The sequence below is a fragment of the Phasianus colchicus genome, chromosome 1, assembly GCF_987193195.1.
Source record: "Phasianus colchicus chromosome 1, bPhaCol1.hap1.1, whole genome shotgun sequence".
Classification (NCBI taxonomy): domain Eukaryota; kingdom Metazoa; phylum Chordata; class Aves; order Galliformes; family Phasianidae; genus Phasianus; species Phasianus colchicus.
The window spans coordinates 66,663,776-66,685,449 of record NC_143436.1 but is presented as its reverse complement, the minus strand read 5'-3'; the positions used below and the strand labels follow the sequence as shown (position 1 = coordinate 66,685,449).

At 40.2% G+C, this 21,674-nt stretch overlaps 1 protein-coding gene across 16 annotated transcripts in view; it reads right to left on the bottom strand.

Annotated features, from left to right (window-relative positions):
* The window catches only part of SOX5 (SRY-box transcription factor 5), a 632,328-nt gene that overhangs the window by 249,528 nt on the left and 361,126 nt on the right, over positions 1-21,674 (bottom strand). For 13 of the 16 annotated variants that reach the window (XM_090146153.1, XM_090146149.1, XM_090146142.1 and 10 more), the window contains one exon: positions 1,064-1,295. In XM_090146153.1, coding sequence (XP_090002279.1) covers positions 1,064-1,294 — 231 coding nt within the window. In that variant the 5' untranslated portion in view covers position 1,295. The remainder of the gene's footprint in view (positions 1-1,063; positions 1,296-21,674) is intronic. The other 3 variants (XM_090146184.1, XM_090146188.1, XM_090146196.1) reach the window with 1 other exon arrangement.

Below are 21,674 nucleotides of genomic sequence, written 5' to 3'. Positions count from 1 at the left end.
CTAAGGCTTTTTACATAGGGCCTGTTACAGATGCATAACGAGCTGTAAGGGCTTAAATACCACTATGGAGCTGTTGCAGGCTTTTAGGAGAACACACCATCACCTATTTGGTGATGCCTTGTTAAAAGCCTGCAAATACGCAGGCCCATTCATTATCTTCACTTAAAGTGAAATTGTTAGTGCCCTTGTTGAAGTAGGGGACTAACAGAAAAGTTGCAGTCAATCTGGAAACAGGCAAGAGCTGTGTAAGTGTGTTCATACAGGTTATCTCTGTTAAGGTGCCTAAGTCCTGGAGTTTCAATTCCTTTCCCTACACTTTTCAACCTTATTAAAATGTATTACAGTATGCTACATGAAGGGTCAAACACAACACCTTGCAGTAGTGACGCTGCCCTACCAATGGGGAACATGGTATTGCTTTCTCATCCTTCTTGTTTGCTTTTAGATAAAGCCAGCTCTAGACTTCCAGCAGGCTGCTAAATGTAGTGACTTAAGTCCACAGTGTCATTTGTAAAGTGCACAAAAACGCTGGTAATTCACACATGAAACAATGGTAGGCTGATTTACTTCTGTAAACATTACCAATTTTCTTGTATGTGTCACTTGTAAAATACTTATCAGACTTAATTTTTTAAAAACAACAAAATCCAAAGTTTCTTTTTTTTCTTACCCTTTATACAGACTTTTGTGCCTTACTATTGCATAAACTTGGCAGTGGGGTGATATTTCAGACACCATGCCAAACATGACTCTCACTTACAGTGTTCCAAAACCATTTACTGTTTGCTGAACACACACACTTCAAATTCACATTGATGTAGCTAAAAAATTTTAGCACTCTAAATGCCAGCAGGCAAAGGTGAGGAAAAGCAGAGTGATTTAGCATTTGTAGCAGAGGGTAAAGACAGTCCAGCTAGGTCAGAGCTTTCACATTATTGTAGCATGTTCTGTATGTGTAACTATGCATTGTATACTCCATAAAGTTCAGAGCTGGATGCCAAACTACTGTAGAGGCAGAATTCAAAGAATGGATGTAAGCACAATAGACCATTAGCAAACCTACCATTGTGTTGTGCTGAGAAGTGGGAGTCCTATGGCCACAGTTCTCTTGCGTCAGCAGAGAAACTGGCTGAAATTCCTCAGAGTGAGGCTTGTTGGGAAAACTCACATGCAAGGGAAGGTGAAAGGCTGGGAGCCCGTCACTCTCCTCTTCTCCCACTTTCTGTCTGCTTGTCACCATGGCTACCTCTCCATCTGCTTCCCCATACGGAGAGGCTGGTCGCTTGGAAGACATCCTGGAAGGAACAAAAGAGGAGAAAATAATGAAACCTCCAAATAAATCCTTAATGCCGTCATTGTGTGGTTAGGGGCCATTGTAACAGAAATGCCTTTTTTGTGCTGGCAGAGAGCAGGAAACCATCCAAATACCACTGCAAAGCATACACAATTGGGAACAATGGCCAAGCAGGTAGCAACAGAACAGTGGCTTGTTTGTTGTGAGAATAATACACTAATATAGCACTCTCCTGTATTCTGGCTTCTTAAACATGAAAATTCACCTAAGAAGACTGCATAATGAAATGCAATTCCTTTTAAAAAAAATACCCATCTGGTTTTGCATTTGCAAGAGACTGTAAGACACAAGCTATTGTCAACTTAGCTTTAAAGGAATAACCCCCCGCATATATTTAACTTAAAAAATAAAATATCAAAATAAAATAAATTAAAATTAGGAAATAAAACAATGTAACTAAACAAGATAAAATAGCTTGCTGTCAAGTCAAAATGTCTGTGTTTATAAAACTTCACTCGTGTGAACGGTGGAGTGTTATAATCACATTGAAAGAATCTTTTCAGGTTCACAGATCTGGGATAATTAAGCAATTAAACATTTGGACATTAATAATCTAAGCTTTTTGACAACACAAATTCAGGGCTCTACTGAGTGAATGAAGACTTGTCAAGATATCTGAGACTTCCTACCCGTAGTCAGATCAGAAAAACACACACGTAACTGTAATCCATATATATATAAAAGGACACACAAGGGAGATGCATAGAGCACACGTAATAAAAATCACACAAAAATCTTGGCTCAAAATTCAAGCCCACTGTCCAAATTTTTTGAGATTGTCTGGTAAAATTCACTTTTCAGGAACACTGATAGAATCCTAATCTCATTGGAAAAAGTTTTCACCCGAACCAAGAACCACTGAAAATCTTACAAGACAGCCTGAACCCGGAACACTTCCTGCTTGGGCTTCAAAACAGAGGGGTCCAGTGAGGTATTAAAATGCAAGAGACTTCTGGGATTAATTACAGCAACATTGTTCATGAAAATCAGGGTATGTGCACGGATGGCATAATGGGCCTCTGTGCTAAGCTGGGGCATCTGCAATAAGGAGTGGAATGAAAAGTAAGAAATCCTGCAGACGTAGTCAATAGAAGAAAAGAAAGAAAAATGAGAAATATTCAATGGAAAAGAAGAGGTTATGAACAAGGAAACTGAAGACTATTGTACATAAAAGCTGAAAAGGCAGGCTGAAGTAATACTGTTCCTCCTCAAAAATCTAGCATTTATGATTCTAATTACCCCATTTTGATTTTCCACTTCACAGTTAAAGGGCTGCATTTCAAAAGCCCAGCAGCCTCTTGAACCATGTGTGGGGCTGCTGTGAGGTGGAGCATGTCCATACGATTTGGCATATTGAGCACGAAATGGTTCTTAGCAGCAGTCAACTGGGTCTGAAAACAAACAGTGACTTTAAACAGCCCTTTGTTAGGACTTATTTTGTTTCTAATGATCTCATTTTGCGCTTTGCCTCCCGAGCCAAGTTAGATTATATTAAAAAAAAAAAAAGAGGGAAAAAAAATAGAAAATAATAATAATAAAAAAAATCTCTACCAGAACCTAAACTCAGTTGCACATCGCCTGTTCTTCTGAACACCACCTTTTGCCTGTACCGAGAGAAGCAATCTGTATTTTCTATTAATGTTTGACTTAGTCCAACAGACTAACACTTCATACATCCTACCTGAATTCTGTCTTCTAGGCTTCCCCACCTACGTGTCTGCAGAGAAGCATATGTATGAAGACAGAGATCACAGATACGCTCTTACTGGCAGTTCTCTACTAGCCCACTGAATTCAGCATTTTACAGCTAATGCTTGGCATGACAGATCCCAAGCTTTTCTATTGCAGAAAACATGGAACACCACCCTGAAGTTAACGTGAATTATTCACATTCTGCATTGCACTGCACCAAGAAACACATTTTCTATTAATTTTGAGTATAACATTTTGGTTACTCATTTCAACACTGGCTTGGCTTTTTACAAAATCAGCACTAAACAGTTGTCTCAATTTTGGCAAACAAAAAGGGAGAGACATAAAATCATTAGTCAATTATTGCATAGTTATGTTCTATATTTTAAGACACTTATATTTGATAAGATGTCTAAAGGCACTGTAAGCTATCTACCAAATTCTTCACTGCAATTCACTCTGACAGTGAAACAAAGAGAAAGGATGCCCTCTCTGGTACTGAAGACTTGTACGTAGGTCACTCTGAAAATAATGCCTCCCATTTATTTCTGTGGAAGCTACAAGAGATACAAAGAGCACAATAACACTATTTGATAGAGCAAATTCTCAGCTACAGAACACTCTTTTGCAACACAGACACCAGGATCAGCTGGTTTGCATGGATGAACTGATCAAGATACTCTTCATTTCATGTTGTGACTGTTGTGCAGGGGTGTTCAGAATGTGTGTTGTCTTTCACATTGCTGTCACCACTGCTGAAAGCCATCACCCACCGCCTCCCTGTGCACACATCCACTGTTTGGTCTCCATCAACATTCAGCAAGTGTTGATGAATGTCAGTGGGTGCCATTTTTTTTCCACATGGAGGGATATAATGACATCCCTTTGGTTCACATGCACATCCGTATCAGACGTCATTCTGTCAGATTGCCCCTCTGATGCCATCTGTCACGTGGCAACAAAACGTAATGGAATATTGGTGGGAAGGTTCAACTTCTACAGCCATACCACCACCTCTGGTGTTGTGGGCCAATAGAATAAAATAGGAGGTATTACTTTTGGAGCAGCCAAAGTACCTAAGCTGAGAAGTAGAGAGTTGAGTTGCTGTTTAAGTTGAGAACCCCAAACAACCACAGATTCTGCCACATGGCTTCACAAGAGGAGTTTGACCACCATGTTAAAGTAAAACTCTTCTGTTAACTTTATCAGTGCATATATGGTTTCCCATACAGCGTTCGGTAAATGCGCTCCAGATTGTCATCACCTTCTGCTCATCACCTGTTCCCAAAATGACTGACATTTTTACAGGGGAAAAACGAGACGATTATGTTTATGATCTAGAAGTAAAACCTATGGGTCGGACTGCAGGTCATAGTAAAAACCAGCAAAGGAAGCAGCAGCTTTTTCCTTCCTCACACAGTTCTTAAAAGATCCTGCTTATATTACAAACCATATGGCCATCATAATGCTAGAGGGCTGAGAAATTGCTAAATTTGCTAAGAAAGCCAAGTTACTGATCCAATTTGCTTCCCAGGTGACCAGGACACTTGAAGAAGCAGTGGCACAGCACCAGATGAGGGTCACGCAGCCCAGGCAATGACCGCAATTTGTTTTCTAGCTAGTTCTATCCAGAGCCAACCTGAGTCAGACAAAATCTATGCTTTTAGAAATCCCATCACCACCTTTAACACCAGACACAAACATCACGCATTCATGGAAATTATTCCTTAGGAACATCTGGGAAATTTCCACAAGAAAATGTAAGATTTCTTAAAAATAACTAAATACTTCAATTGGAAATGACTTTCAAAAGGACAGTAAATACCAAAGAGTACGGCAGCAAAGGATCAAATCACCAATAGGTTCACATGAATAAGAAAACATGACACAAGGTAAATTCACTCATTATTTCTGCAGCTTTACTGGTTCCTCTTCTGACTTCTAAATGCTCCCTCCCTCAGTCCATATCCTTTTCACACCTCTTCACTTTCCTATGGAGCAAATACCAGGTATTAAAAGAGTCCATATCTGAGATGCAAGTAGAGTTCCCACAACAAACAATAAGCAAAGAGAAACAGCTACATTGTGAGTAACAATGTTATCTGAAATTGAGCACTTTTAAGCAGGTCTATCTATTTATGAAGTTACTAGGATTATACTGTTTTAACAAAGGCCTGCCAAATGTCTTGGACCTACATTCAGGGATAATACAATGGTTTACAACTTATATAGATTGAACATCTTTTCCACAAATTAGCTTAAACTCAAAAAAAAATTTCAATTACTCTGGAAGAAGGTTTAACAATCATAGAATCACAGAACAGAATCATAGAATGGCTTGGGTTGGAAGGGATCTCAAGGATCATCAAGTTCCAACTACCTCGCCACAGGCAGGACTGAGAAGTGCTAGAGCAAATACTCAACCAGGCTACCCAAAGCCCCATCCAATCTGGCCTTGAACACCTCCAGGGATGAGAGTTACCCACAATCTTTCTGGACAACCTGTTCCAGCACCTCATCACTCTCTAACAGTAACAATGAAAGAGTGTATCTAAAGAATAAATGTCAGTTTCCTCAAATATCAATAAATTATGGGAAAAAAAAAAAAAAAAAAAAGTCACACATACAATAAAAACAAGACATAACTTTCAGAGAACTTAGAACACAGCTGACCAGAAACTGAATCTAATAGGACATCCCTGCAGGTGGAATCCGGCCTCTTAAGTCTTGCAAGAAGAACTGAATTTGGAATTGCTATTAATCATCTCTATTGAACACAAATCCAATACCTGAGTATTAATTTTTTTTAGACAATTTAAATCTGCAAAATTGAAAGGCAGTGGGAAGCAGCAGAACTCATGGCTCTGGATAGAACTGTAGAGACATATCTGAAATATAAACCCTGAGCCCAGACTTGATTTTGATCAAGGGTTAGGATGGAACTGAAGATTTAGATCGGCTGATGAGTAAAAAAATATGGTCATGAACCCTACATCTTGTAAAGGGACACTGTTCTGTTTTCAGAATTGCTTTCTGATATGCAGAATTGTGTCAAATTTTTCATTAAATACATGTCTTTTCTGGTAGCAAAAGTGTGGCTTTTTGTCGGGAAAAAAAATCTCACCCTTCTAACACGCTCTTAGCCCACAAATTCTTGATGTGATTCATTTTACAATAGAAGGTGGTTCTCCATGTCTTTCTTTATTTCCTTTTGAATTACAGCTGCCTCTTTTCAGGCTTAAACTGTGCCTACTGATCTCAGTGCTTTCAGACTGAGTGCAGCACGGTGGGATTTTCCCACTGCAGATGAAGAGATCTGCAGCATCCACATGAATCTTTTCTTTGTGCCACGTACAAGTATTGGTTCCACCCCAAAAATTTCAGTCTACCAAATAACATCAGTTTGATTTTTCCCTTGAGTTTAACTACCTCAAAAAGTGATCTTTTCACAGGTCTACTTTTTTATTGTTACTTCTAACAGAGCCTCGTTAAGATGTCTCCACTACATTTATTCATCGGTTTTAGTTCATTTGATACATGGCTGTACACCCCAAGTAAATCTAGAGCAGCATCCAGTATTCAAGGAGATAGTGCCCTCTAGCATACAACCAGCATCCATCCCAGTTTGATTGCTCACGCCATAAAATTTCATAAATTTTATGCCATAAAACTCTAATCTTGTTACATTAAGCAAAATACCTCAGAAACATTTCAGATACCCACAAAAGCTTTTGGAGAAATGGCTTATCCATGTCTTCAAAAGTGACAAACACAGATGTGTCAGGAGAAAAAGATATGAGGCCATAAATCTTAACTTGTTGGAAGTTAATTAAGGGATTCATCAATCACTGCACAGCTAACACCATACATACACAGGCAAAATCCCGTCAGCTGCCACAACCCACAGCAATCTACAGGTTAAAAACTCCCAAAGTCCCTCTGTTCTGACTATTTATAAATGACTTTGTATAATCTAGCATTAAGACCTGTAATTATAAAACAGCATTAAAACAGGCCTGCATAGTTATGGATAATTATAGTTGGTACACTTTTTAAAGAAATAAAAAGCTTTTCCATTCAAATGCAGGCTTTGCCTTTTTGACAGCTCCAAGTCCACAGGATGTAGAGAGATGATTTAAATTGTATGTCAAATTTTTGACTGTGCGAGATTTCTTTTTGCCCTTCTCCAGGGAGGCCTTGTTGTGTTCTCACCATAACCAGGCGTGACAGCCTGGCGTCGCGGAGCCAGCTCTGGAATCGGCATGAAAACGCTCACCTCTTGGGTTTCGTGGGCAGCCATGGGATCCTTCCTTCCCATGGGCAGGGCTGGCCATGCTCAGCTCTGCAGGGAGCAGGCAGGCAGAGGGACGTGTATGGAGCAGACGGACATACGGACACAATAGGCAGCTCGGATTCCTCAGCCACAGTGCGAGGTTGATTCGGACCAACAACTGCATCGTGAATTTACTCGCTAAGATGGTTTGATTTCAAGCCAAATGCTGTAAATTAAACCAGTCCCACATACTGCAATGGGATTTCTGACTCTTCCTGATCTGCAGGGATATTTCCCTTTAATTTATACATGGGAAATCCTGTAGATTCTGCTCTTACACGGAATAATAGGTGGGCAGTCACAAGCTTACTCATGCCATCAGAAATGTATCTGCCCCATCCCCACTCATGTTTAGCACAAACGACACAGCTCATACTCCTGGACTTACTGAAGCCATGGTTTCCACCTTACTGAAGCCTGACCAAAAGATGCCAATTAACACAAATGACCATCTCCATCCCATGCTGGCCCCAGACTGTTTATGCATGCTGAATAACTGGTACCTCTAAAAAACAGACGCCATTTGTTTTGACAGGATCCCTTGTGTAACAAGGTATTACTCAACATGAGTAAGGGTGGCAGACTCCCACACTCTGTCCCACTGGAAACTGCAAGCCTGACTTGTTTCTACACATACCACTAAAAACAGACTTCACTTGGCAATGTCTTTGAGTCATTTGCAGCCTGGTTTGGAATTCTTTACTGAAGTAATTTTACAATTAAAAAATAAAAAAAGTAAGCAGCAAACATCCTTAATCCGCCCATCAATAAATGTATGTGCTCCATGCACACCCTCGGCTGTCACTCGCAATGAGATGCAATAAGCCGCTAATTATTACTTTTGGAGATCACACTGATCAGCCATCTTTAAAAATGCACGTATGCTACAAATAAGTTGCACTACTCAAATAAGTTTTTGGTGAATAAATTACATTGGCTAACAAGTAATGAGATCACGGTGGCATAACCTGTGCAGTACGTCTGAGCATTTCTCTACCCCCATAGTTGCCACCAGAACCTCCTTGTGCTAAGGCTACCCAAGAATTCACACCTCACTTTCTCTGTCTTCCCCTCCCTTTTGCTTTCCACATTTTCTCCGTGAATGGAGTGTAACACTGACAAAAATCTTTTAGTACAATCAGTTTAGAGATTCTGAATATAAAATGGGCAGGGAATGCTATCTTCCATTTTAAAGTTTGCATTGTGAAGTACAGTACTATATCTTTATGTCAGGGCAAATGACTAACTACTTTGTAAAATGCCAGTGGTAAATGGTTTAATTCAGGCTAAGACAGGGAAGATTTAGGTTAGACATTAGGAGTATGTTTTTTATTCAAAGGGTGGTGACGCAGTGGAACAGGTTGCCCAAGGAGGTTGTGGATGCCCCATCCCTGGAGGCATTCAAGGCCAGGCTGCATGTGGCTCTGGGCAGCCTGGTCTGGTGGTTGGCGACCCTGCACATAGCAGGGGGGTTGAAACTAGATGATCTTTGAGGGCCTTTGCAACCCAGGCCATTCTATGATTCTTTGATTCTACGATAAGACTCAAAGCCCTCTAATAAGATAGTAAATTGTAAGTATCTCTCAATAAAACATTAAATAAAAATCCTGTAAATCTTTTTCTTTTCATTAGAAAAACTTAAATAAAAGCTTTCCATGAAATCTAAGCCCTAAACTAAAAATTCATTGCCTCCATAATTTTTTCACTTGCAAAGAATTCATGCCAAAAAAACAAACAACAACAACAACAAAACCCACCGAAAAATCAGGTTCAAGAAAACTACAATGTGAAGAAAATTCATATTGAAAGTTCCCAGGCAGGTAAGTAGGAAAGATCTTTCATGTGCACTGAAATTATTTGGTGAAATAGACTAGTCTGAAACAAACCAAGCCTTGATCACTATCAAATCTGAAAGCTGATAAAGCAACTCCTACTAACATGCTATATTCTATCTCTGCAAAGAACACTGCACAATTCTTTTGCAGATCCCAAACAGGACTTTGCATTGCCAGCCCTGTTTTGTACAACGCAGGTGCAGAGCAGGGAAGTTTAGCCATTTTCCCCTGGCACACTGCAAACTCAGCTGTGGCACGAGAACCTTGCATCCTGCTTTTGTTTCATACCTGTCAATTCCTAAGCCTTTTGTTCTTCGCAAGCTTGTATACTGATTCAAAAAGCCCAAAAATCTTGCAGAGCATATCCAAATCAGAAAAAGAATCTGATTTTAATTCTGCTGTAAAGCATGTTTCTAAAAGACCAAACTTCAAAATGTGGATTTTTAAAGAACTTCTCCAAATGGAAGTTTTGAGCCACGCAGTGAAAATGTGGTTAGTGTGCAGCGCACAAAAGTAGTGGTGCAGTGTCAAGACACTGAACATCTATCAGCACAAACTCTGAAACAGCAGGATGCAGTCACTGTTGATGTTTCAAGTAAACTGAGCCTGATCATTGGCCTCTTTAATGCAAAAGACTCTGCTTGGATGATTTTGAATTAAATCCACAAGCTCATTTATTTTCCAGTGCATCCTCAAATTAACTCTGGCTTCCTACCCTCCTCCCTTACCCTTTAGAAATGAACCTGCTCTTCAGCTCCCCATACCTTTAGCTTTTTACACTTTTCTTTACTTATTTTTTTGTATTTGCCCTAACACTACAGTAGAATTAGTGGCATTCTGGTTTTATTTTCATGTAAAGCTCCAGGAAGTGGTCACCAATAAGAACTACCCCTGTTACTGCGACATGAGTTAACCATCACTGCCTGCCAAACTACCAACTGGAGTCTAATCAAATAATTTAAGATTTTGGGCCTTGAAACTTCCTTTTTAATTATTGAAAACGACAGAGAAGCATGCAATCGGTCTCCAGCTGCTGAGTGGGAGAGCAGTGTTGTGTGCTGCAAGTAACCCCTACATCACACGCAGACATGCAGACCAAACTTCTACCAACAGTGAGTGAACTGAAGGCAAAGAGATGAAAATGCTTTTAAGTTATGATAATTATGAATGACTTCTTACAAAGACATTTGAGGAAGCTCTGGCTCATTCTGAGAAGTTAGCTAATACTAAATTCTTTTCAATGTAAGGGGGCTTATTCTTGGTCATTCCTATTCTTTGTCGAATGAAGTTGAACACAAGATTTTCTTCTAGCTAAATTCTTACTAAATTCTTACTAAATGATGAATTATTTTCAATGGAATTAACACTCACATTAAAACTCTCTCCCAGAAGATGCCTAGATTTCAGCATGAGAAGCCATGCTTCTGACGGAGACTTAGCTATGTTATAACACAACATTTCCCACTCTTCTACCAGGCCATGGCCTAACAATGCTGGCTCCGAGGGAACAGCCAGCCAGATGCAAGCCCCCCCTCACTTTCCCTATTCACATATCAAATTCAACAAATTGATTTTTTTCCAGTCTTTCTAAACTTCCACATCATCAGAGTTTGTGTATAACCACAAACGAAGTAGAAACAAAAATTAGAAAACAGAAAATTAACAGACATCTCTTTTTTTTCTCCCCTGCTTCACTCTGAATTTCCCTACATACAGGTAGTTCAGACTAAGAAGCTTACGTTGCATGCGTGTTTGATTCTATTCAACACATAAATAACAGCACTTTCAAAATTGTTTTCAATATACCATCTGATGCTCATGCATCTGACCTTACTGTTCTGCCATTCTTACATAAACTCTTGCTCCAGTCTTGACTTGGTTACAAGTTTGCATCACGCGCACAGCTTTATAACAAAAATGCAAATAAACACAGAAACACCTACACACATAGATCATTACACACATATGCTTACTGTACATCTGTTGGTCAAACTGATAATGCTAGTGGAGTATGTATGCATATACATTCATGGCTTAAACCTTTACTGGGGAAATACTGGGCCTCTAAACAACTTCAATGGGAGCAGAACTGGGGCCTCAGAGAGCCTCTGTGTACCAGTAAGAACTGTAAGCACAATGAAAAGTTTTCTGTGTGTATGCAAAAATATACTGAGGCAGAGCAATATCTCCAATGGATACAAACATTGTCTTTCCAACAGGTTAATTCCAGCTGCCTGCTACTTCTGTTACTTTTTGTTCACATGCATGTGTTCCCTCCTTCCTTTGGGGGGGTTTGTACATGACAGGTGCATTCTTAGCTCAGGAACAAATAACCATGAAAGACTGAGAAAGAAGAATCAAACTGAACTTGAAGACAAAATGACAGGGAATAAGTACATTATTGCTTTTCTATTATGCTAAAAACAAAAAAACAAAAAAAAATTTCGAACATCTATAATGTCTAAGCAATTTGAGGTAGAATTTCCAAAGCTGAAAAGAGATTGTTCCAAAGCTCAGATGTTGCCTTTCAGAAACCAGTGAAAATTGCTGCCTCTGAAAACTACTCTGAAATACAAATAGAATAAAACAAAAATTGGTTAAATAATTTTACTCAGACGTTCTGACGATACTCCAAAAGAGAAGACGATTTTTTTTTCCAAGTGTTCAGGTGAATGGCTCTGTGGGTGCATCAACCAAAGAGCTGCAGAGCACCCACAGAGCCACATCACCTCTGCTCCTACAAATGCACTGCGCAAGGGGTAGAACAGAAAAGTTTGAGGGCTGCTGCGAGGCTCTGGCTTCACTCCTCAGTGTGATGCACAGTCAAGCCGCCTTCATTCATGCTGCGAGGCTGAGAGCTGTTATATTGTTTGGTTTAAGGCGCTACTGAGCCCCTCTGCAAGCGCCAATGGCAGACACGAGCGTTTCCCCACTGCTGGGACCGCATACCTCAGGAAGTGCACAGACTTCAGTTGATCTTTTTCTATATCTGATTCCAAAAATGCCTGCTGAATCTCAAGAGAAAGGACAAGATTTATTACAAGTCACAATATTTGATAATCACCCATCCTAAGACACGTTAAACCTAGATGCTGCTGGAGCAGCTACACGACTGGAACACAGCTATTATCCATAGAGCACGTATGCCCATGCACAGACAAACGCATATTACATATCACAAAAAAAACAAACTCACAGATGAAAGAATGAGAGACTGTTCCAAAGAGACAACATACCTTTAGGACCACAAGGAGTCTGGAATATAATTTTAGGATGGCACAGTGGCAGGCATTGAATCACTGCTGTAACAAAGTGCCCACACTCCAGATATTTGGGATTTGGGTGTGAAGGAGGCGAGAAACCTGAAAGTGGCATCTTTTCCCCCATGGGCCTCAGCAAAAGGAACTTCCCAGCCCTCCAGAGGTGCTTTGTCCACCTTCAGGGCTCATTGTTCAGCAGGACTCCCGTGGAGCTCCACAAAGCCCCAGCTGTACAAACCAGCGCTGCCAAGACATACCGCTACGGAATGGCCAGAACAGGGAGGGTGTCTAACAGGCTGACCACTGACCGAGCCTGTGAGGATAAAGGAGCCTTGGTGAGGAGAAGCAATCAGACAGTGCTGTTTGTTTATTTTACTTCCTCCACCACACACTGTATCCTTTTTTTTTGTTTGTTTCTTTTTTTCCATTACCAAGACCTCCCCCTTGGAGAGGTTTTTGTCATCTACGTGGGGCACAGTCCCTCTTCCCTAGGTCCAGCAAGTTTAAGTAGGCAGATTCATTCAAACACATCCTAAAATAAACACTGGATGCTTCCCGCATCATGCTATCCACAAGCTGCCTTCAAACACGCTTTAAAAATCACCAATAAAGTATGCTTGCATACAACAGCTTTCGCCAGGATACAGTAAAACAACTTAGCAGTTTAGGGCATGGATTGTCATGGTGGTCTGACTTCAGAAGAGAGCTAGAGTCTTCTGAAAAAATAATAATAATAAATAAATAAATATATATATATATATATATATATATATATATATATATATATATACATTACAGTAAAGTAAACCTGGCTGTGATTGCCATAACAAGTGGTATAACAGCTCTCTTGAAAAGACCTCCTCCCCATTGGGAATACACCTAATTATATTAGGAGTGAATCTGAATCCAGATGTTCAAATCTGAAACATTTGTTATGGTTATTACAAGAAGGAGGAATTCAAAGGGCACCTTCGGCCCCTGTACTGAAGGGATGATTCAGAATCCTTCATGCAAGGAGATAGGTGCTGAGTATCTTGAAAAAAAAAAACTTACGTATTAAACAAAAGTGGACCACCAAAATTTCTTAGTTGCCACTTTTTTTCCAATTTTCAACACCTTCCCTCTCTTTTTCTCTTTTTCTAAGCACATGGCTTTGGCACTAAGAACAACTCAAAAATGATTAGATGTATTTGCCCTGTATCCCCATAAAAAAGATGCTGTATGTGCGACAGAGAGCAGATCTCCCAGCAAACAAGCTGAAGTACCTGAAGGTGGCACGAGGAAGAGCATTGCTCATCTGGAAGAGAAAACCCAGTACAGCATGGGCTGCCTATAAGACGCTGAGAAAAAACACTGATTCATTTGTATCTGCCAAACACCTCCCTAGTTTGATCACAGGTAGATGACCAGTTATGCTTTCAAGCTTAACAGCAGCAATTGGTACCAAACACAATACCAAAGGTCCACTGTTCCATTTTTACTATCAAAAAAGTAATAAACAGCCATGGTTTGGGTGAATAGTCATTTGGTGAGCTCTACAATTGTTTGAATGAAACCTCAGATAGAGGATTGGTTGACAACTGAAGTATGCCACAGAAATGTAATTCCGCAGTACAAGGATCATTGTTGAAGAAGCACAAACATGGAAACCTTGAGCACATAACTGACTGCATGTGGGCTACTGAAACACAGCGTATGGAACTCAGAGGGCTGTTATTCAGTGCCCACTTATCAGCAGCTGCCTCTGTGACCCTGCATAATTTATGGAATCTTTCTGGCTCCCAGTTTCCCTATTTCTACAGAAGAGATAAGAATGTTTAACTACCTTTATATAAAGCTTTGCAAGCTCTGATTTTCTTTCTTTTTTTTTTTTTTTTTTAAAGAACATACTTTATTGGTGATCACTGTTTGTATTACTAGCTTTTATCATTAACCTACCTGACAGTTTTGCGTTAGAAAGGGGAAACATTAAGTATCCTATTCAGCTACTGTTTCTTCTAACCGCATAACTAAGTTTCTTCATCCAGTCTGACAACAGAACAGAATCTTTTTACTTTTTAATATATTGGCCATATCTATCTAGAAATCCATTCATCTTTCTCCTCTGGACAGTGATAATGCAAACAAACAAACAACAAAAAAAAAAACCACCAAAACCATAAACAACAACAAAAACAAACACCACATACTAGCAGTTAGCAGAAGAATTTCATTGAGTCCCCTCCACTCCCCCATTCAGCTTCCCTGGATCCCCTTCTCCGTCCTTCACACAAGATTAAAGTTTACCCCTTGCCAGGTAATGCCATGGCAATTTACAATTACTGTGTGTTTTTTACTCAGAACAACTGATTGAAAAAAATCTCTTCTGGCATCATACAGTACTGCTGACAATGCCCATTCCACAGATAACTCACTGCACCAGTTTGGTTCTGGTCTACTCAGCAAGATGCCCAGTATGGCACACACGTGGAAGACTGAGACCCAGCCACTCTGCCACAGGGATCCAATGCCCAGCTTGGGCAGCAATCCACCAGCTCTGGTTTCCAATTTTTTTCTGTTACACAACGGCCGTGATGAGAATTCCTTAGTACAGCAAAAATGAGGAACAACGCAGTCAATCAAATGTGCCAGCAAGGTAACAATGGAGAGCCAAAACATGTCCCCTTTCCAAGCTCTGCCCTGGTAAGTAATTCCAAAGCACAAAGAAATCACACAATTCCCTAGGAAGGGCAGCTTCTCTATCACTATAACTTATACCTACCTTCTTCATTCAAACTGAAGGCAAAGACTCTCCTATTGAGCATCTCTTTCTCTTACAAATGGCTCATACAAGTGTGTCAGGTTTTAAGCTGTAAAAATTTCAACTATAACAAAAAGACTCTATAATGCAAAACTAATGCTAGGGGAACACTCCTATCTGATAGTACACTTTGGGCTCTGCTAACCTGTCCACAGTATTGTCCAAACATTGCTGGCTGCAAACCTCCCCATTTCTTACAAAGGAACCCACTGGATACCCCAAGGCTTTTTTCTCCCCTCATCTCCCACTCTCCTGCTGCTCATCTCCATCCTCGCTTTAAAGGGGGAGATGAGCAGTGCAGCTACTAATGGGCCTTTACGTCCCTTCCACTATGGTCCTCTCTCCCACCCCATATGTCATGGGTATCGAGCATGAGTCAGATTGACAAAAGTGTCACCAAAAAAAAAATATATATATATAATAAAAAGTAAAAATAAAAATGAAAATAAAAATAAAAGAGGAGAGGTTATCTCACTGCAAGAGATCTTCAAATATAATTCCAGTAGAATGATGCCCAAGAACTTTTGAAATTCCAACCAGGAGCCCATCTATGCCTTGCAACAGCCCTGTGCTTCTACCAACCTCATCTCACTTCTCTCCTCTCCTTTGCACAGTTTACTGGAGAGCTTTTTATACTTGCACTACTCTTTATCCTTAAAAGCACTTAGAAATACTAATTACTCTTCACGTATCCTTCTGTGAAGTAAATAAGGATTATTATCCGCTCTGAAGTAAACAAGGATTACTAACTCCTTTTTACAGACTGAGGAATGGAGGAGAGGATTTTGAGTGGTCTGTACACCATGACGTAGAGAGGCAACATTGAAGCATGGATTAAGATACAGAAGTTCTCCATCCTGTGCTCAGGCCACGGCAGTCTAAATCTTACCCTCCCACTTGCAAATGATACTCCCAGCCCAACTCTTTCTATCTGCTGGCTGATGATCAGATATTTAGTGTATGTCATAAAATGAAAACATGAACTCTAGCACAGTGCCTCTTATTTGTCATGCCCCATTACTTAGACTGGGTGGTAACATGTGTCCGTACGATGGTTTTCAATTTTATTATAGCCTCTATTTGCTCACTCACTTAAGATGTTTAAAGAAGAGTTGTATGGATTATCAGACAGTCTGAAAAGTTCAGTTCAGAGCTCTTCAAACACAGTCATTTTCATCTTATTAGCACAAGTAAAGTAAAAGCCTTAGGCAGGTAATTTAACATCCAGTCTATCCAAAGGGACTTCTAAAGGAAAAGTCAACCTTTGTAAATTGTTTGTGATAATCTCCAAATTGATCATTAATTATCAGCTGCTTCCAAGCGTTTCTTCCACCGGTGGCACTGTGAACATAATGCATTCCCCAGAAATCCTGCTATTGTTGCCACAGCTCGGGTTGTCAGCCATCAACAATGCAGTCCCAGGGAGGCTGCAGTCCAGCCAAGTGGATCCTGTCCTGTCCATGGGCAGTTTAAAAATTGCTTATTTTTAAACAAGAAGGAATCCATTATGGATGTTCTATTTTATATTCTATACCTCCGTGCACATATTAATAACTGCAATTAATTTAGAGCTGTCCAATTGTGTATTATAAAATACACATTGGTTTGCACTGACAAACTAGGGCTGATGTAGAGAAACTTCATCTTTTTGCAGTTTTCTGATTTTCACCTACTGGAAATGAACACTGAAAATCCAAAAGCAAAAATCTAAAAGTGTATCTTTCCACGCTTCTGTGAAAAAGAAATCAAGGAGCAAGAGCTGGAAGCACAGCAGATAGATGCTTGCAGCAGATAGATGCTTGTCACCCTCGTGCTGGCCTATTTTGGACAAGAGACTGCTCAACGCAATTGCAATTGCAATGTGATATAAAAAGCTGTGAGCAACATTTTCTAGAATTTTGTCGGGCATGATACACAGTTTAGAAGGATTCTGGACTATTCTATGACAAAAAGCATGGTATCCAGCATTCTCACAGTTTCTAATCCATCTCCACTGAATCTAATGGATAATCTCCAGAGGACGCTTCTGGATGTCACACACCTTGCATCTCCAGTGAGGAGATCAAACACACCTGACAAGCATCGTTTTGAAAAACTTGCTCATCAACTATGAAAACAACCACAACACCAATAAACTGCAAGCCTGGTGCCTATTTCATCATGCATTGTCATTAACATCATAGTTTAAGGCAATGAAAAATAACCATTAAGATAGACACAGATAATAAAAAACTTGCATAAATCTTTAAAAATGGTCTGTGAGTTAGCTCACTACCCTGGGTTGTAGGTGCAACACAGCAGTGGCTGAAGCCTACTGTATTTGAGAATGGTGCTCCTAGCAGCACTGTAACACATTCCACTGTTTTTGTAATAGAAGCAATACAGGATAATTCTACACATGTGCAACCACGTTATCTTCAGCACATGCAGGCACAGAGTACAGGAACCCTGTTCACACCAGAGACGACAGACGCTCCTTACCCAGTCCATTAGCAGCACCACCACATCGATTCCAGATGATGTTAAATGCAAGCGGATTATTACAGTTGTGAAGATGGAAAAAGACAATAGTACCAGAGCTGAAAGAAGAACCATCCCTCAAAGGCAGTTTTGCTCACATTCTCTCAAATTCATGTAATTTTGGCTTGCAATTGTAGCACAGGCTTTTTAAAGGATGCATATGAAAATTTTAGTTCAAAGGGTAGAAAAACTGAAATGGAATAATCTCTTACAGACAGAAGACATGCAGTTTTGCTAAAAAAGCAAGGGAATGGACTTGCATTTTCTTCAGTGCCAATGAACAGGGCTCAGCTCTTGAGAGAGGTTGAACTTTAAGCCCTGCCCAGTTTAGCAGGCTAACATGGTGACCTGAGCTAGCATGGGGCAACCAATACCCCCAACCCAACAAGGGTCACAGCACCTGGTGCTTCCTCACTAACCACGCCTGGGCACGGGATGTTTTAAGAGCCATATACATCATCTAGTTTTGTTTCCTTGTCTGATTCAAGGCCCTCTTACTGCTACTTTCCTAGGCCCTGCAAAACCAATTACTCTATAGGCCACTGAGCAGCATTTTATTCTTGTCGCATAGCAGAGAATAATGTGCTAATTGCAGATCAGATTTAGCCCCCTCCCCTTCCCCCCTGGATTTGCATAACTTACTTCCAGGGTCCACTCTGACTGTGAAAGGACACAAAATAAATATTTTGCAGAAAGGCAGGTACTACCATGAGGAGAACTCAAGCTGCAGAGTTTGTATGGCAGTCCCCATCTGAGAGCAAGAAATCTTAGCTTGGCTCTGGATCCTGGGCTGATATTATTATGGACTAAAAATTAAAGAATGTGCTCAGAAATGCAAACAAAATACAATTTAGGGAGAGAAAATAAATCCTGTGTCGTCACTTCTAGCTATCTCTTTTCAGTAGAACCACACTAAACACTATCAAATGCATGCTTAGTATTGGAAACGAGATGTAACATCAGTAAACAATTTAATAATCCAGTTAGAGAAGCAGCAACAATTCCTTGGCTGCTAATGAACAGTATGATATCAAAGTTGTCATCTCTTAAATGGAGCCTTGGTGATTTTGCATACATGTTAGCCCTGATTAATTCAGTTGTGCCCTGCATGTGCTTATGCTGTGTAGATGGAGGGGAACAGTCCTGCGGAGGTCTCTCTGAGCACGAGCTTTGAAATCCCGGCCCTGCTGATGTTCCACGAAACCAATTTCAGCTCACTTGCCAGGAAGCAATAAAAGCATCAAGGAAACCGTTCCTGTGAGTGCATCTCAGCAGAACCGGGGCCCACTTGAGCCACCAGGAAGGGAAAGTTATCTAAAGCTCTCCGGTACCACCGCTTGCTTTCAGCAGTCCTCAGTCTGTATTAGCAGCTAACATCTGAGGAAAGGAAAGGTTTGCTGCTTGGCAATGGTGTGGTGTTAATGTAACACAATCTGTTAAATGAAAAAGCAAAATTAATTCCAATTTGGTGTCTTCACATTTCACACTCCAGAGACTCTTACGGACTGAATGAAAGACAAGAAGGGGTAGGGAAGAAAAAACAAATTAGGGAGTTTTTCCAAACTTAATCACCTACTTTGTTGAATTTCACTTCATTAAATCAAGAGGCAGTCCACGGGAAAAATAAGAAAGGTGTTTTATCTATGTTGGAATTTCTCACAATAGCATGAGAAATGTCTATCTGCACATGTTCCGCTGCCTGCTGCCCCTCTTCCCCCTGTCCCTCCACAGTTCAGCTGTTTAGCCTTACTTCATCCTCACAGTAAGGAATGGATTAAGCAGAATTACTTACTGCTATGCCAATTACAGAGGGATTAATTACAACTTTGCCTCCTGTCCCTCTAAGGTTGCATGTTTGTCCACCAAAATAAAGCTGAGTTCAGCTGTGTGGACGGCTGCAAACACTGCAGGAGACAGAGGAACTGAGTTTTTCTCTTGTACTCAAAGCTTTGCCTGCATTGCGGTGACTTAACCTAAATTCTTAACTCTAGGCAAAAGGTTTTCACAACTGAGCTGCTGTGGCACTCGGTGTTTCAGCAGTAAAAGGAGTTGGCAATAACACCTATTTGCCAGTGGCATCGGGCAAGTTTAATCCCCTCACATTCGCTAAGCACCTTGAGATCTTAGCATGGAGGGCACAAGGTAAGTACCAAATTTTGTCACTACTGCAATAAATCGTGGTGTGTTCCAGGCAGACTGTACCAAACTCTCTGGACTTCAACTCAGGACATCTTTGGCTTCTGAAAGTACACATGCTTTGTCCAAACCAAAAAACTGGGAAGCTACACAAGATTTTTTTTTGTCTCCAGACCATTCCTTTCTTATTTATTTTTTTCTGAAGAAATTCTTCTCCATGCCACCCACATTCGCTTCCAGGCTAATTATACTGTGAGAGACAACGAACATAAAGCTGATTATAGCATACTGAGGCCAGGGAAGGCCTCATCAAACAAACAGGACAACTTCCCTTGGTCTGTTGCTCACTTTTTTTTTTTTTTTTCCCACTGGATGATGAATTCCTAAACCCGTATGACCATCAACCTCAGACAGGGCTAAAACAGCCTTTGTTCCATCCACCCGCTTTTTTTCTTCCTTTCTGCCACTCCCTTATATTTCCAGCTACACCCTCCCCAGCCTAAAAATTGCCAACCAAACCCTCCTGTTCAGCCTGGTTACAGAACAGAATGAAGCAAGGCCAAAAGAATGACCGCTCTGAAAAAATAAGAGAGAAAAAAAATTCCAAGAACGACTACCAGCCATTTACAGCACAAGAAGCAGGACAGAAGAATGCTAGCTGTCTCTCTCACGCAAATTTATAAACATAAGTGATGTTTCCCTTATCATTCTCTCTCCGATGCCCTTTTTCACCCCACCACAAGAAAGTGGTTGTTCTGCAGATGAGCACTTCCCAGTAGGGCCCTAGCACCTCAAGGAGTTACAAGCTCCTTTTTGGCACCTTCTGAAGCCTGCGAGGAGGACGTCTGACCTTGAAGAGTTCTCAGCATCTTCAGCTGCCGCTGATTCCAACAGAAACTTTGAGCACTCTATTTTGAGCTTTAAAATATCAGGCTAATCAGTTGCCATTATTTAATTTTTAATCGAGCTGTGCCAATTTTCTATAGACCTTTCTACACCTTGTAAGCCTATCCATTCCAATTTGTTACTTTGACATTACCTATCACGTTATAAAAAAGATGCTCATGTACAAGAAGTACATCCCTTCCAACTCAGGATAGTCTACAACTGTATGATTCTAAATATCTCTAAATAAATATTATGCTGCATGTTTAGATGATTCATCATATAAAGTTGGAAAAGGGACACTAGAAGAAGTACCCTACTGGCTGGGCTAAATCATGTTTGAAACATTGATGAAACTGTTCTGATACTGTATTTTGCTTATAGTCCAGCTTTTTTAATAGATCAAAAAGAGTCAGTATTTACTTACAGCAAAATAGTTCATTTCAGTTTATTTATTATAGTCAATTTGTCATATCTATATTGCTCATATCACTACTGACACAGCTATATGAGTAACAACATATATCATGCCTCTTTCTTTCTGTATACAACTCGTGTTAAAAGACAGAATAGACTATTTCAGCTAGATGAATAACTATTATGGGTATACATTCAAGAATCAGAAATCAACTCCCCATCCCAGTAAGTGACTGTGGTCATTCATGCTATCTCTGACATAGATCCTGCTCTCGTTTGTAAGAGAAATGTCATAACAACAAGCATTAGGAAAATTCTGCTAAAGTTTCATCTCTCTAAAAGATAAATATATTGAAGTGGTCTTTTGCAAGTGATAAAAAGGAGATGAAAACAGTCATGAGAACAAAGGAGAATGAAGAAAGCAACGGTTCTGGTTTGCTGG